At 41.8% G+C, this 17,301-nt stretch overlaps 1 protein-coding gene across 2 annotated transcripts in view; it reads right to left on the bottom strand.

Annotated features, from left to right (window-relative positions):
* Nucleotides 1-1,428: 1,428 nt before the first annotated feature.
* Nucleotides 1,429-17,301, bottom strand: part of cdc45 (CDC45 cell division cycle 45 homolog (S. cerevisiae)) — a 50,239-nt gene continuing 34,366 nt past the window's right edge. For both annotated transcript variants that reach the window (XM_048611461.1, XM_048611462.1), the window contains 5 exons: nucleotides 13,444-13,582; nucleotides 9,158-9,241; nucleotides 7,274-7,392; nucleotides 4,440-4,516; nucleotides 1,429-2,955 (listed from right to left, as the gene is read on the bottom strand). In XM_048611461.1, coding sequence (XP_048467418.1) covers nucleotides 2,891-2,955; nucleotides 4,440-4,516; nucleotides 7,274-7,392; nucleotides 9,158-9,241; nucleotides 13,444-13,582 — 484 coding nt within the window. In that variant the 3' untranslated portion in view covers nucleotides 1,429-2,890. The remainder of the gene's footprint in view (nucleotides 2,956-4,439; nucleotides 4,517-7,273; nucleotides 7,393-9,157; nucleotides 9,242-13,443; nucleotides 13,583-17,301) is intronic.

Genomic DNA, 17,301 nt, shown 5'->3' with positions numbered 1-17,301 from the left:
GATTCCAGAAAATGACACCATGTCTAGGCAAACGTATGGAAAATGGTACTACTGTCTAAGAATGGGTCTATTGTTTATAAAACAAAATGTGAAAGGTCAAGTTCCATTATACAGTGCATAAACTGCTTTGAAAAGAGTGAGGCAGAGAATTAGATGTCTGGGAGCTTCTGTTTCCACACTCAGCAACCGGGAATATTTTGTACAACTACTTTACGTGCCAGTAACATGCAGGACTACAAGCACAGAAGTGGAAAGCCAAGGCAGATAGATGAAATGGGATCAGCAGTGCCAAATTCCCTTTGGAAGGAAAAACCTTTCCTCAATAAAGACAAGTTTGCTGAACAGGTTGCGGGGTGGGGTTGGTGCACAGACATATATAATTGACAATACTTTTTTGTTGTGAAGCCTCTTACTGTGTTAAAAAATGGCATTGTTTGTTGTCATAGGAACAGGAGCACGTCTTTCACACAGTCACCAGGTTCCTTAATAGTGCTTCAAAATTCTCAGCAATATTCACTACCAGTGATGCAAAAGGAATTACAGCTTTGTTCTCATTCTTTAAATCAGGTATTGAGCATTTATATCAAATTGTTGAAAGACTATACTGGCATATTCAGGGAAACTATTCTTGAAAAGAACTGGCAGAGACTTGATGGGCTTAATGGAGCCCTGTATTGCAAACTTTCCACAACTTGAAATCAGTAAAGTGTAGGGATCAAGACACAGGAGGAAAATGATCAATAACATAAATGAAACCACAAGTTGGTCCAAGCTGTCACATTTGCTTGTACTTTTTTTTTTAAAAATGTCTATCCAACACCAACAGACAGTTTCTTTTAAAAAAAAAAGAAAGGTGCAGGAACTTCAATAACAGACCCAAAAAGTGATGATGTTGGCTTTGGGACCCCAGCAGGGAGTCCAATAGAGGTCCTGAGCCTGCACTTCCCAGCAGCTGACTGCCTCAGCAATTTGACTGGATGCAGCCTCCTAATTAATAGATTAATGACAACGGTGTGGAGTGAGAGTTCAATTCCAATTTTTTTTTCTACTGAGTGTTACATTTATTGAAATGGACCCTGCCAGTCTGCACGGTCACAAGCAACAAACCAGCTCTCTGGTTCATGGCCCCATTTGAGCTTTCATTAAGCAATCAACCAGCCACTTCTGGAGTAGATAATCAATCCACACTCTGGTCTGCTTCCTGTGAAATTCCCTGGCAGCGGAACTGTGGAACGGAGCCCTTTGGTTGTGCCTCCTGCCCTACTTTGCCCATACCTTCTTTCTTTCCACCAATAAAATTCAGTGTTCTCTCGGAATAGGCAACGATTAGGCACTTTCAAATCAGATGAAATATACAAGGTAAAATCATGCAACAATTCAGTCATGAAAAATTGGTACTGATTTTATTTAAAATATATGGCAGTAAAATTTGGGTAAATAGCATGCCTACATTATTATACAATTTACAATACTCAATATAAAAGCCAGTAAATGACAACATGACAGGGAGATAATTTACACATTTTACACAATACAAAACTAAATACACAAGAACAATCTTGCATCTTCTTACAAAGTGAAAAATCACTAGGCATGCTTCCGAAGAATGAGAAACAAAATTTTAGTTGAACATCATAAGATTAAGGGAGCTAATATACAGTAAAAATTACACAATACTTGTTTGGGCAACAAGAATTCAGAATGACACACTAGTTAAAAGAAATATCAAGCCTCTCAAACATGTTGTTTTAGAGTTCACTGCTTTTACAAAACAGCATGCTTCTTCAGAAGAACGGACAAGAAAATCAGTTTTAGGTGCAACTGTTTGACCTTCCATTCCTACACCAGGATACTAATAACACCACTGAATGGGAATGGTTCCCAAATAGAATCATAAAAATGCTCATGGATAATCAGGTAGCTGCAAGTGATGAACAGGCTAAAAGATCCCTCATTCTTACAACATGGGTTTGAAATAAAGAGCACCGTAAAAAGATTTATTGTAAACTGCAATAAAAATGTCAAAACACTAACAGTCATTTCAGTGTCACATTGCTTGCCTGTACAGCGTCAGGGGAGGATAAAAATGCTGCAAAAACATTCTGAAGCTCTTCGCTGAAGTGCAGCAACATTGCTATAAATTATTAGGAGGAGCTTGTTACCAATCATTCAAATAGTGACAATGTGTCCACCAAAATTGCATCATGCTAATTTTTGTCCAACTCATGTTCAATCACCATATTGATGAGGTAGAGCAGCAACAGAGAAAGAAAGGAAAGGAAGCAAATTCTGTACTCAGGATCCCACAAACCTAAAGATCTTTCGGAGGGTTGAGAATCAGCCTGCTCAGTCACATGAAGACTAGTAGATGCTACTCTCACATCAAAGGATGGCCAACAACAATTATATGACCATAACAAATCAGTACTGGGGAAACATCTACATTATAAACATCTGCTTGTAGTCTATATACGTCCATTTGATCAGGCCTACAGCATACTATAGGTATTGCAAAACTTTTCACCGTTTGCTTTCCTATTCCCCTCTGAATTCTGCATTGTTCCTAAGCAATAAAACTCATGTGCATATGTTTTATTCTGTTGTACATTTACTGGATCTATTTAAAATTAGACTTTATTTTAGCTGCCATTCAGGTGCCGTGGTCATAGGGAGACAGAATAGTTGACAGGTTCACAACCAGTAATCTGCCCCCAGTTTCAAAAATTGTTCCACTTCAAAAATGTATTTGTACTTTTGTCGGGCACAACATGAACACCCGAGTCATAAAATTCCTAAAATGGAGTCAGACTTTCCAAGTATGTTTTCTGAAGTGTCATCGCCATGAAAGACCAGAAACATTGGGTACTCCAGCTTCACATTGCACTCACATTTATGACAGCAGAGAGATCAGTGCATCCAGAAATTTACTACGATCCTCAGTTTTCAGTTCAATTACTGTAATGAAAAGATGATTAATTAATTGGAATCTTGCCACTAAGCATGTGTACAGGGCTGGCCAACACCTTAAAGTACCCTAATACTTGTACCAAAGTAAAAACCGAAAGAACTGCGGCAACCAGTTTGAGCTCAAAACAGATGATCAGTGGAAGGGATGCACCGATTGTGGGAGGATGGAATAAGTCAATATACATAAGATGTAAGTGGGTAAAGATATTACCACTGAAACGTAGCTGTTGTGAAGTGTTTCCTCAGGAAACGCTGTTTTGAAGTTCAAACAATATCCCAATTTAAAGGTTCTTGCGAAGATTTGTAGCTCAGGGTGCAGGTGAGGTTGTTGACTTGCTTGCCGAGCTGGCTAGTTGTAGTTCAGATGTCTCGTCACCATGCTAGGTAATATCATCAGTGCGGCCTCTTCGGCCAGACACAAGAACATATCGGAACTGACGACCAGACTCCTGCGACCACTAGGAATCAGGATACCACACAAACCTACAGCCACACTACGACAAACACTCAAGGACCAAAGACCCCAAACCCACGACATGTAGAACCAACTAATGTAGAAAATACCATGCAAGGACTGCCAAAAACATTACATCAGCCAGACAGGAAGGAAACTAGCCAACAGGATACGCGAATGCCAGCTAGCTGTGAAACAACACGACGAACTTTCCCTCATTTCAGTACACTCAGACAACATAGGCCATCAATTTAACTGGGATGACGTGACCATCCTAGCTCAAACCAACCACAGACATGCACAGGAATTCCTAGAGGCCTGGTTCTCCACCCGTATTGCTATCAATAAATATGTGGAATTAGACCCCACATACAAACCCTTGAAGAAAAGAACCGAAAATGACACAAAACACCTCAACAGTTCGGATCATATAATTACTAAGCAGAGTAGAACCATATCGTTTCATCGGAGGCCGCACTGATGATGTTACCTAGCATGGTGATGAAACGTCTGAACTATAACCACACAGCTCGGCGAGCAAGTCAACAACCTCATACTATGCCAATAGATAGTGATGTTATCTCGAAAGAACACAATATCAGGCATCATGTCAGACACTAGGGGATCAAAAACTTATCAGGATATGCTCTTTATTTATCACACACCACCAGCTACCGAGAATACTCTTTATATATTGAATTTGACCTTTCTAAAATTACTTCAGCACTTTCCCCCACTTAGTTAGCACACAAACTCCATCCTGTAATACTCGTGAATGGAATGATTTCCCGCTTCTGTATTATAAGGAAGTCCTAAAACAATTGGCCAAAGCGATGCACAAAATCTTTGACACGTATTCCTCACATACACGCTTCAAAGGGCTACCTCCCTGCAATCAATCACAATTACACAGGAAAATGAAGAAAGATTCGTCCTCAAACTGGCCTTTGGGGAGAGTCACTAACATTATTGCTAAATTCAATCTCACAGCACCATAGCTATCTTAAAGGTTACTTACTGGAAGTATCAAAGTGATCATGCAGAGTCCTTGAGCTTGTATTTTCTGCTGCTTTCTCAAATGCTTTACCAAAGAAGCTGGAAGAGAGTAATGATTATTTACGGAACTTCAAGCACCAGTCTCACCAGCAATTTTACATACTCCTTCTGAATGTGAAGTAATAGCACTCTACCTGAAGTTACAGAAATGATCACAACACCATGACTGGCTTGCAAACCAACTGGTTCTGGTTATACAGCAGCTGCATCGGAATTCCACTTAAAATATTTCCCTCGTGTGAATGTTGTGCTTATTAAAAGGTTAAGTGTGTTAGTACCAAACTCTTGCCATTTTGTTATTCAGTAGCAGCAATGAATGTTCAAATGGTCTTGCAGCTACGTGAGTAATGCATATTCAGCTCTGTACCAACTTCAGAGTTATACTGCAATTTTCACAATTAGTCTCATCTTGGCTTCCTACAACTTGTTGATGTAAGATTGAATATTGTCGCTGGTTGTTTTGGTTCATAACCCATGCTCAATATTTAGATCCATATCATGTAGAAAACAGTGAGAAAAAGCTTTCATCTCAATAATCTTGGGTGAAGTTGAATTCACATTTCAGTTACTAGTGGTGTACCTCAAGGATCTGTTTTGGGGCCACTGCTGTTTGTCATTTTTATAAATGACCTGGATGAGGGCATAGAAGGATGGGTTAGTAAATTTGCGGATGACACCAAAGTTGGTGGAGTTGTGGATAGTGCGGAAGGATGTTGCAGGTTACAGAGGGACATAGATAAGCTGCAGAGCTGGGCTGAGAGGTGGCAAATGGAGTTTAATGTGGAAAAGTGTGAGGTGATTCACTTTGGAAGGAGTAACAGGAATACAGAGTACTGGGCTAATGGTAAGATTCTTCGTAGTGTGGATGAGCAGAAAGATCTCGGTGTCCATGTGCATAGATCACTGAAAGTTGCCACCCAGGTTGATAGCGTTGTTAAGAAGGCGTACGGTATGTTAGGTTTTATTGGTAGAGGGATTGAGTTTCGGAGCCATGAGGTCATGTTGCAGCTGTACAAAACTCTGGTGCGGCCGCACTTGGAGTATTGCGTACAGTTCTGGTCATCGCATTATAGGAAGGATGTGGAAGCATTGGAAAGGGTGCAGAGGAGATTTACCAGGATGTTGCCTGGTATGGAGGGAAGGTCTTATGAGGAAAGGCTGAGGGTCTTGAGGCTGTTTTCGTTAGAGAGAAGAAGGTTAAGAGGTGACTTGATAGAGACATACAAGATGATCAGAGGATTAGATAGGGTGGACAGTGGGAGCCTTTTTCCTCGGATGGTGATGGCTAGCACGAGGGGACATAGCTTTAAATTGAGGGGTGATAGATATAGGTCAGATGTCAGAGGTAAGTTCTTTACTCAGAGAGTAGTAAGGGCGTGGAATGCCCTGCCTGCAAAAATAGTAGACTCGCCAACTTTAAGGGCATTTAAATGGTCATTGGATAAACATATGGATGATAATGGAATAGTTTAGGTTAGATGGGCTTCAGATTGGTTTCACAGGTCGGCGCAACATCGAGGGCCGAAGGGCCTGTACTGCGCTCTAATGTTCTATGTTCTATGTTCTAAGGTCAATGCATAACTACTTTGCTTTACATAATTTGTGTTATTCGTACAAAAAGACTAAATTATACAAAGGAACATTCTCAGGAATTTTAAAAATCCTAGTCCTTTTTATTTTATGTTTCTTTTGTTATAGAGCTCTTCATTAAATGCTAAAATGGTGCCACACAGAAGGCAGCCATTCAGTCCTAGTTCTCAATTCTGGTTCTTAGCTATCTTTCGAGACCACATCCCCAGAAATCTTTCTCATTCCAGTATTTGCCTTTCTTGAACATTACTATTTAATCCGCTTCATTCACATTCCAGATTTGTACAGCATTATAGATCATAAATTGCTGCTTAAAAACAAAATTATTTCATAATTACTTTAAATCCATGTCCTCTGGTTAATGGCACCTAAGGTACTGGAAAAAGATCTCCCTACTTATTCTGGCTGATCATTCATGATTTTGAAAATCTCTAAGATGTTTCCAAACCTTTTCTGCTGCAAGGACAGCAATTTCAGCTTCTACGCTCTCTACGTGTACATTTTTAAAACAATTATTCTTTCAAAAGGACGTGGACATTGCTGGCAAGGCCAGCATTCATTGACCATTCCTAATGGCCCTTCAATTAAGTGGCATTTCAGACGACAGTTGAGAGTCAACCATATTACTGTGGGTCTGGAGTTGCACGTAGTCAAGACGAGATTTGCTTCCCGAAAGGGGAAAGCTGAACCAAATGGATTTTTCTGACAATTAACGGTATTTTCATAGTCACCGTAAAAGAGACTAGCTTTCAATTCCAGATTTTATTCATCAAGTTTAAATTCTCATGACCGTCCTGGTGAGATTTGAACCAGTGTCCCACAGCATGAATCTGGGCCTCAGGATTACTAATCTAGTGATATTTCAACAACACCACCATCTTCCTCATGAAGAGCTTTGTTCCTGCTACCATTACAGCAAATCTCCCTTGCACTTTCTTCTAGCTAATGGTGAATTAAAAAATACAATATGAAGAAGAAAACATTATTCAGTTTTCTATTTGGCCTTTTTTAAAAAAAAAAACTGCATTCATTGGAAACACTGCTCCCACCGAGATCAGCAAATTCAGCAGAGTTGAGGATCAAACTTGTAACCTGCTGCCTCTGCCTGGCTTAGTACAACAGCAGTTGCTGCTTTCATAATCACCAAGGGAAATAATGGAGCTTTCATTTGTACACCATAGACATGGAGCTTAGTTACGCACTCACTTTTTTTTGTCTGAGCTTTCAGTTTCTGGTGGGATTCCAATCACAATCACTGTTCCCTTCTCCAGGTCCATTGGTGCTGCAATGACCAGCGGGAGCACCTTACATCGTTTATTTTTGGTCTGCAGAGAAGAACAGATGTGATAAGAAGACACTGCTCATTCAATACTCTCCTACAACACAATGTTTCTTTTTCTTATTCATTTATGGGATGAGGGCGTTACTGGCTAGGCCAGCATTTATTGCCCAGAGGGCAGTTTAGAGTCAACCATATTGCTGTGGGTCCAGAATCACATGTAGTCCAGACGGGGTAAGGATGGCAGTTTCCTTCCCTACAAGGGCACTAGTGAACCAGCTGGGCTTTTCCAACAATCAGCAATGGATTCATGAACATCATTAAACTCTTAATTTCACATTTTTTCATACTGAATTCAAATTTCATCATTTGCCATGGCGGGATTTGAACCTAGCTTTCCAGAACATTATCTGGGTCTCTGCATTAACCAAATAATACCACTAGGCTATCGCCTTCCCATGTACAGAATTGCCAGCAGTTACTGCTGAACCATTTGTCAAGGGACAGCCAGAAAAGACACGTCCACTCAAATACAAGTCAATTACGTGCAGCACTGCTTGCAGGATATCAATGTCAAGAGCAGTGCTTAGATCAAAACTTGTTTACAGTGGATTATTGGGATTGCAGGAGAGAATGAGGAGGGGGAGATAGAGAAAGAGAGAGCGCGAGAGAACAAGAGAGCAAGAAACACACACACAAGAGTCAGCAAGAAACCAAAATGAGGAGGGAGAGAATGTAAGAGAGAGCTGAGAGGAGGGGGGGGGAAGAGAGAGAGAGAGAGAGGAGAACACCAAAAAGAGAAGAGGGCTGAAGGAGGAGAACAAGGACGAGGACAAGAACGTGAGGTGGGAGAAGAGGATAAGATGAAAGCATCAAACTATCCGAGCAGGCAATGGCCTAGTGATATTAGTCATCGACTATTAATCCAGGGACCCAGATATTTTTCTGGGTAGTTAAGTTCGAATTCAATAAAAATCTGGAAATAAGAGTCCATTGATGACCATGAAATCATTGCCGATTGCCAGGAAAAGCCCATCTGGTTCACAAATGCCCTTCAGGGAAGGATATCTACCATCTTTACCTATATATGGCTCCAGATCCCCAGCAATGTGGCTGACGCTTAACTGTCCTCTGGGCAATTCAGGATGGGCAATAAAGGCTGGTCCAGCCAGTGACATCCACATCCCATGAATGAATTAAAAAAACACAAATAAAAATAATTAATTAATCCACAGTAACACTAGGCAGAATTTTACAGTCCATACAGGCGCGTTGAAGATGCTGAGAGATGCAGCGCATAGCCTCATCTGCCTGTCCCAACCTGCATCCCATTTTGGTTTGGGCAGTGGAGGTTCTAGGCAATCCACTCATCTATCAGCCTATTGAAACTCCTAAATGGCTAATAACTGGTCACTTGAGCACCTTAACAGCCCCTATTTTGGACATGTTGCAAGAAACCTGGTCAGAGATCACTGAATGATACAGTGCAAAAGTTGCCTTTTGGCCTATCAAGTCTGGACTGTCAAAAAAAATCCACTACCTACACTAGTTCCAGTTTCCTGCACTAGGCCCATAGCCTTGAATGTTAAGACATTTCAAGTGCTCATCTAATTACTTCTTAAACGTTGAGGTTTCTGGCTTCAACTATCCTTCAGGGCTATGCATTCCAGGCACCTGCCACCATCTGGGTGAGAAAGATTTTTCCTCAAATTCCCCTCACCCATCTCAGGTGGGCCCTGTGAGCTGGGTCTGCCAGTGCGTGTGTCTCTGTCTCTCTACGTGTGTCCCTTTTGACTAGAATACGTACATACCGAACGGACAAAGCACTTCAGCAAGTGTTTGCACAGAAGTTTCAAACAAATGGGCTTTGAATAGATCTTTACATCTGGGGTCCCCTGCAGATGAAAGAAATGAATTACTCAAAAGAACACAATTACTGGATTGTACAAGTTAGCTAAATCAATTCTTGGTTAAGAATGCTTTAAAGTGAAGGAAATTAAACAGATGGCAACTTTGTGTATCAAATCTATATGGTCTGGAAAAGGGGTCAAGGCTGAAAGCACAATGTTTGTTTCCTCCATAGATATTGCTTGACCCTGTTGAGTACTTACAACCTCTTTGATTTCTGCTTTAGATAATGTTTGGTATATACTGTGAAATCTGATATCTGTTTTGCTCCTTGCTTTTAAAATATTATTCCTCAGAGTGATCATGACAAGGCTGCACTTTTTGTCCATCAAGAGATAACAAGGTGTAGAGCTGGATGAACACAGCAGGCCAAGCAGCATCAGAGGAGCAGGAAGACTGACGTTTCGGGCCTAGACCCTTCTTCAGAAATGGGGGAGGGGAAGGGGGTTCTGAAATAAATAGGGAGAGAGGGGGAGGCAGATAGAAGATGGACAGAGGAGAAAAGATAGGTGCAGAGGAGACAGACAGGTCAAAGGAGGCGGGGATGGAGCCAGTAAAGGTGAGTGTAGGTGGGGAGTTAGGGAGGGGATAGGTCAGTCCAGGGAGGACGGACAGGTCAAGGAGGCAGGATGAGGCTAGTAGGTAGGAGATGGGGGTGGGGTTTGAGGTGGGAGGAAGGACAGGTTAGGGAGGCGGAGACAAGCTGGGCTGGTTTTGGGATGCGGTAGGGGGAGGGGAGATTTTGAAGCATGTGAAGTCCACATTGATACCATTGGGCTGCAGGGTTCCCGAGCGAAATAGGAGGTGCTGTTCCTGCAACCTTCGGGTGGCATCGTTGTGGCACTGCAGGAGGCCCAGGATGGACATGTCGTCTGAGGAATGGGAGGGGGAGTTGAAATGGTTCACGACTGGGAGGTGCAGTTGTTTAGTGCGAACTGAGCGTAGGTGTTCCGCAAAGCGGTCCCCAAGCCTCCGCTTGGTTTCCTCGATGTAGAGGAGGCCCCAATGGGAACAGCGGATACAGTATACCATATTAGCAGATGTGCAGGTGAACATCTGCTTGATGTGGAAAGTCTTCTTGGGGCCTGGGATGGGGGTGAGGGGGGAGGTGTAGGGGCAGGTGTAGCACTTCCTGCTTCCTGGGAGCAGATACGGCGGAGGCGAAGGAATTCGGAATAGGGGATGGCATTTTTGCAGGAAGGTGGCTGGGAGGTGGTGTATTCTAGGTAGCTGTGGGAGTCGGTGGGCTTGAAATGGATGTCAGTTTCCAGGTGGTTGCCAGAGATGGCAACAGAGAGGTCCAGGAAGGAGAGAGAGGTATCAGAGATGGTCCAGGTGAACTTAAAGTTGGGGTGGAAGGTGTTGGTGAAGTGGATGAACTGTTCGAGCTCCTCGTGCGAGCAGGAGGCGGCGCCGATACAATCATCAATGTAACGGACGAAGAGGTGGGGTTTAGTGCCAGTGTAGCTTCGGAAGAGGGATTGTTCCACGTAACCTACAAAGAGGCAGGCATAGCTTGGGCCCATGCAGGTACCCATGGCCACCCCCTTTGTCTGTAGGAAGTGGGAGGAATTGAAAGAGAAGTTGTTGAGGGTGAGGACGAGTTCGGCTAAGCAGATGAGGGTGTCAGTGGAGGGAGACTGGTCAGGCCTGCGGGACAGGAAGAAGCGGACGGCCTTTAGGCCATCTCATGGGGAACGCAGGTGTATAGGGACTGGACGTCCATGGTAAAGATGAGGTGTTGGGGACCAGGGAATTGGAAGTTTTGGAGGTGGTGGAGGGCGTGGGTGGTGTCACGGACATAGGTGGGGAGTTCCTGGACCAAGGGGGAGAAAATGGAGTCGAGATAGGTGGAGATAAGTTCGGTGGGGCAGGAGCAGGCGGAGACAATGGGTCGACCAGGGCAGTCAGGTTTGTAGATTTTGGGAAGGAGATAGAAGCGGGCAGTGCGGGGTTGGGGGACAATGAGGTTAGAGGCTGTGGGCGGGAGGTCACCTGAGGTGATGAGGTTGTGGATGGTTTGGGAGATGATGGTTTGGTGTCCATCTCTAGTTGCCCTAAAGTTGTGGTAGGTTTTTCTCTTGAGTCACTGAATTTCTGAGAGCCTGGTGCTTCCATAACCAAGATAAATTGTGCAATTTAATCAGTAGTGATTGCCAGAGAAAACTCTAGTTTTGTTGGCAGTACGTACTTGGATCCTGGGGCATTAGCCATCAACAGGACCCAGCCTTTCCCCACCTACTGTTCTTAGCATCAATTGATAAGATATACATCTATGACAGTGGGGCTTTCAGAAAGAAGCACAATAAAAGCCAAGATTTTGCACTTTTGACACACACACACACACACAGAGATGGCATTTCTGATTACTTTTGAACTAGCAGTCCTGACTAGATGCAACTTGCTTGGATTCATTTATTGTGGGACTATTTAGCACCATCTGTAGTCTGCTGCTTTTAGTGTTTAGTCTAGCTGTAGCAGTAACCTCATTCGCTTTGTAGTTTATTCTCAGGTGTCCCCGATGCTGCTCCTAGCAAGGCCTTGTAATTGAAGCAGTTTTGATCTGCTGCTTGATACTGATCAAGGTGCAAGTAATATACTGAGCTATGTAAAATGATGCCAATCCTTTTGATTTTAAAACAGTGGCAACAAATTGCCGAGTAATTCTTTTATAACATGTGCCATGCAACTTTGACAATTACAAGTGTCAGATGTCATTTTCCCAGGCTTGTAGTCAGTGTCAAAATTCCACAAATCATCTTTATCTTCAGCTGCATGTTAAACTTAGGAGAAATAATTTATTTTAAAACAGGCTGTACTTCTGTCGCAGGACCAAATGGCACCACAATCTCCTAGTTTCCATTTGTTTGTTTAAGTGATTATCTCATCTTGCAAGGGAAACACACTAAACAAAGCCATTTGATAAACCAGATTTTATCTTTAGATCTTTAGGCTGATCCTTTTGAAGGTGGCGTGTGCAAAAGGATGTCTGGTGGAAATTATTGTGTAAATCTGAATAAAGTAAATTATAGCAATATTTGAAAAAGGCAAAGTTAATACCTCTACTGGAAAAATGTAACTCCCTTTTAATTATTTGATATAGCTGCATATATTTTTTATAAATATACAGTCTTGTAATTATAGGGGAATTCTGCCTAGTTACTGAGCTTTTGTTCGTTCTTTCCAAGTAAACAAATGATTTGGAATTGAGATTTTCACTATTGAAGTGATGGAAGACATTGTAGGATCTGACACAAATTGGATATGTAAATAGTTTACTTGTATATAGCTTTATATGCAGTTAAATTGTATAACTATTCTAGTGTTCTGCAATGGATCTTTGGCGTCAGATGATTGTTACTGTGGTACATGGGACAAGAAACTACAGCAAAGCAAAGTAATAACTAGGTGAGAAAGAAATAAGATGCAACGGGGTGGGGGGGGAATAAACACAATAAAATACAGAAAATGAAGTAACATGGGTCAGCATGGTGGCTCAGTGGTTAGCACTGCTGCCTCACAGTGCTAGGGATCCGGGTTTGATACTACCCTCGGGCGACTGTCTGTGTAGAGTTTGCACATTCTCCCGTGCATACGTCAGTTTTCTCTAGGTGCTCCGGTTTCCACCCACAGTCCAAAGATGTGCAGGCGAGGTGGTTGGCCATGCTAAATTGCCCATAGTGTTCAGGGATGTGTAGATTAGGTCGGTTATAGGGGGATGGGTCTGGCTGGGTGCTCTGAGGTTTGGTGTGGACTTGTTGAGCTGAAGAGCCTGTTTCCACACTGTGGGGATTCTATGATGATTAGGGAAAGGAATGTACCAAGACAGACACTCGGAGCATCTTGGGATGGGCAATAAATATAGTCTTGTCAGTGCTGCTTTTTATTCCTGAATAAAAAAGGTGAAAAAACCCTGCAAATTTAATAGTCTTTAATTTATTTACGGGTGCTCATTTTACAGGAAGTGCCCTCAATATATTACGTTATGGCCTGTGGGAAACCTTGGCTTCTCAGGATACCTCCCTTGTAAAAGTGGCATTATCCTGTTCCAGACGCTGAACCCATTGTAAAATATGTTTATCCAAGTCTGATTTTACTTCCCCGGTTATTTAGTTTACATTCCAGTCAGTCTGCACTTTAAGTTCAAATTCCCTAATAATGTCCAAGTTTGTCCCACGTTGATCCTTACCTCTTGTAAATAACAATAGAGGAAGGGTCCTTGCGAGACGATGAGATTAGTGCAAATGCAGCTAGCAACTGTTTGGTGAATGGCTCGGAGCTGCTGCTTGGCTAGTTCCAAACCTTGTTGTAGCTTATCCGGGTTACTCCTAAACAGCCAAAAGAGGTAACACAAAGTAGTCAACACCTTCATTATAAATTCTTTTCTAGGTATAGACACTCATTTTGTGTGGACTGGGTAGTGAGGTGGGTGGAATTTCTGTAGGTTATTCAATTCAAACTCTGTCAACAACTTAGAATTATATAGTCCCTATTATGGAGTAAAACATCCCAAAGCACTTCACCAAAGGATTATTAGATAAACAAAGCTTTAAGGCAGACAAAGAGACAGGTTTGAAACAGTGTCTTAAAGGGCAGTGAGGTAAAGAAGCAGAGAGTCTTCAAGAAGGAATTTTAGAACTTATGGACCAGGCAGTTGAAGGCATCAAGCAATTGTTCAGCAGTTGTAAAACGAAGAACACGCAAAAGCACAGTCATTTGGAGCACAAAGATGACAGAGCTGGAGGAAGTTCAAGAGAAAGGGAGTGACACAACCACGGATATGAAAACAAGGTTGAGAGTGTTTTAAGAGAGATGTAATTGGAAACCCACAGCTCTCTCACTCAAGTTACAGCAGATGAATGGAAAACCATCTCACAATATCACCCCATTGGCTGCCTGAAATTTACTCTATCCTACTCTCAACTTGTGATGGCACGTGAAGCCAGAGAGATTTACATAAAGCTATAAGCAGTGAAACTCTGGACGGTTTTTGGTCTCGTCCTGTATTAAAAGCTCAGGGGAAGGCCAACAGAACTTCTAGACAAAAGGCCAAATGATTATTTCACAACAGTCTCCCACAGGTGAGAAGTGCACAGAATTTCCAACTCAATATCTGAGCAGATTGTGTGTGTGTGTGTGTGTGTGTAGGGGGGTGGTGGTGGTGGTTTGGACTCGATTCATAACTTCATTATTTGTAGAATCCATTCATTTTTGCACAATGTTGTTTTGAAGTACATGTAGACTCAATGCTTTATAAGGAGAACTTGGCAGATGGATAACACTTAAACATAATAACGCGAGGTATTGCAACATGAAACCTCTCAGTTATCAGAACGGCACAGTGGTTAGTACTGCTGCCTCACAGTGCCAGGAACCCAGGTCTGATTCCAGCCTTGGGCAACTGTCTGTGTGGAGTTTACACATTCTCCCAGTGTCTGCGTGGGTTTCCTCCCACAGTCCAAAGATGTGTCGGTTAGGTGGATTGCTCATGGGAAATGCAGGGTTACAGGGTAGGGTCTAGGTCTGGGTGTGATGCTCTTTGGAGGATCGATGGGCTGAACGGCCTGCTTCCACACTATAGGGATTCTGTGGAATATGGGTTAACACTGTGTACCTCAAGTACTGGTGGGATTGACATACACGGAGTTAAAACAGATTTCAGTTTTGCTGAAGGAAGCCTAAGCACAAGGATGTGGAGCTGACAGATTATGTGATGAGCATGCATCTATTCTGGTGGTCACTTGCTTTTTACTGATAAAGCAATTGAAAGGTTTAAGTAGACTCTATAGTTATGATAACAGGGATAGATTGAGATATATCATGTTGATCTATGTGTCACATTTTGCATCTTTTGATACTGTCTGATTTAACAGTGATATCCATGGAATGAAGAGATCAAAGGTATAATCGGTACAAAGTTTTGAGTAAGCCACAATTCTAAGCACACTCGATTATGAAGAATGATATTTCAGACTTCTAATGGTGAATTAACTCAATAACGAAGAATTGTTTAATCATAATGAACAAAACTCGCATATTTTGCCCAAGTATTCACATTGGTTTGTGCAATATTAGATTGAAGCTGATCTGTGGCTGTTCCTACTTATGTCTATATCGACTCGTGCTTAAAGCAACAAAACAAAATTGTAGAGAAAAGAAGTTCCTACAAGGTCAATTCCTAATTTCTTGTATTGTCAGTTGCAACAAATAGGTAGTATGTAAATTATGCACAAATTCTGTTCTCAAGTAGTTTTTTTCCAACCAAACTAGCTGTACATGGCAGGCAAAACCAACAACTGACTCTTAAAAGAAGCAAAGTCATGATCTGATCTGGAGAAATCAGAAGGTTTCTTTTTGAAAGCACAAGAGATGATAGGATACGGCATCACATGACAACCTGGTTGGAGATTGATAACCTCAAAGATCACTGCACCATCTTTTAGAGAAGGGTTCAAGTAAATGGATAGTGCTATGTTTCTGTGGTATAGTGGTATCACCTTCCTCTTAAAAGGGTGTTGTGGTGTGGCAGTAGTACCTCAGGGCCAGAAGGTCTGGGTTCAAGTTTCACCTGCCGTAGAGATGTACAAAAACATGTCTGAACAGGTTGAGTTTTTTAAAAAATCTGCAAGTATGAGGACAGCATCTGGTGGCTAAACAGGGCATTACAGCACTGCACCATGTTCTCCCTTTGCTAGATTTCCCACTACACTGGATTGTCCTGAGCCAACATAAATTGTGTGACAGTTAAGCATTTCACAGGTGTTGAACTTTCTTGCTCATCTATGATGGAGGTGCACAAGGTATCATAAAATTGTTGTCGTAACCATGAATTTATTCTGCCATCTCAAAAAATAGATTTGCCAGGGAAAAGTGGAAATTGTTGCTGAAACACACCACTATAGATGGGATAGTGACTGCAATTTGAGGCTGAAGAATAAACTATTTTCTATTACTTACTGACATGAATGCGTAACACAGATATATGTACTTCCCAGGAGATTTTACAGTTATAGGATTGAGGGACTGGGGGAAAGAGGTTAGGAGATTGGGGTAGCCTTGACAGACTAGTCTTTTCCAGCCATTCAATCTCATTTTTGTTCCAATTTTTCTGTGGAAAACGAGGAATGAGTATTTCAGAAGAAATGTTCATTAATATATTTAGAGGGAGATCTTATGCAGGTAGTGTCATAGGATAGTAATCCACTGTCCCAGCCTAGAGTCCTGGGGTATGGGTTCAAATCCCATAATGTCATATGGTGAAATTTAATTTCAATTAATAAATCTGAAATATAAAGCTGGTTACAGCAATGATGACCATGGCTACTATTATCTATTGTTGTAAAAACTCATTTTGTTCACCAATGTCCTTTTAGGAAGGAAATCTGACTTTGGCACCCATATCCAGTTTGATCTACACATGATTTCAGGCACAGAGCAACTTAGTTGACTTTGAAATGGCTTAGCAAGCCACTCAGATTAAATGGGCAACCAGGGAATGGGCAAGAAATGTTGGCTTTGCCAGCGATGTCCACAGCCATGAAAGAACAAAGAAAAAAAAATCTCACACTTAAAATAAAACATTATTTTACTGAGTGCCTATCTCACTGTCAGGCTTGCTCATTCAAACAGATAGCTATTCATTCAAATAGCTCAGCAACCATAGGTATCAAATGAAACACCTGAACTCTTATTAAGCAACCTCCACTTCTATTCTTGAGACAGTTATATACATCTTAAATATGGAAAAATCACTATCTGAAAATAAAATGTGAAAAGCTTGCAGAGTTACTGACAGTTTGCTTTTGATTTCAGATTTCTCTGAAAAGTTATGCCTCAAATTTCAAATGCCTTCAATTTAAAATAACTACTTTCATGTAGAGCTTCCCAAACATTTTCTCATTGGCTTGAATTTTCATGGTCCCACAATGAGAGTTGTGTGGGACTCAGGAGAGGGGACACAGAGCTGTAAAAAAATGGGTGAAGCTGTGGAATAGGGGTGTATAATCTATAAGCCATTAACAAGGGAGCTCACACTGCCAAATCTCAA

Source organism: Rhincodon typus, chromosome 24 (assembly GCF_021869965.1).
Source record: "Rhincodon typus isolate 14 chromosome 24, sRhiTyp1.1, whole genome shotgun sequence".
Lineage (NCBI taxonomy): Eukaryota > Metazoa > Chordata > Chondrichthyes > Orectolobiformes > Rhincodontidae > Rhincodon > Rhincodon typus.
The sequence above is the reverse complement of the archived record's forward strand: the minus strand, read 5'-3'. Positions and strand labels throughout refer to the sequence as shown.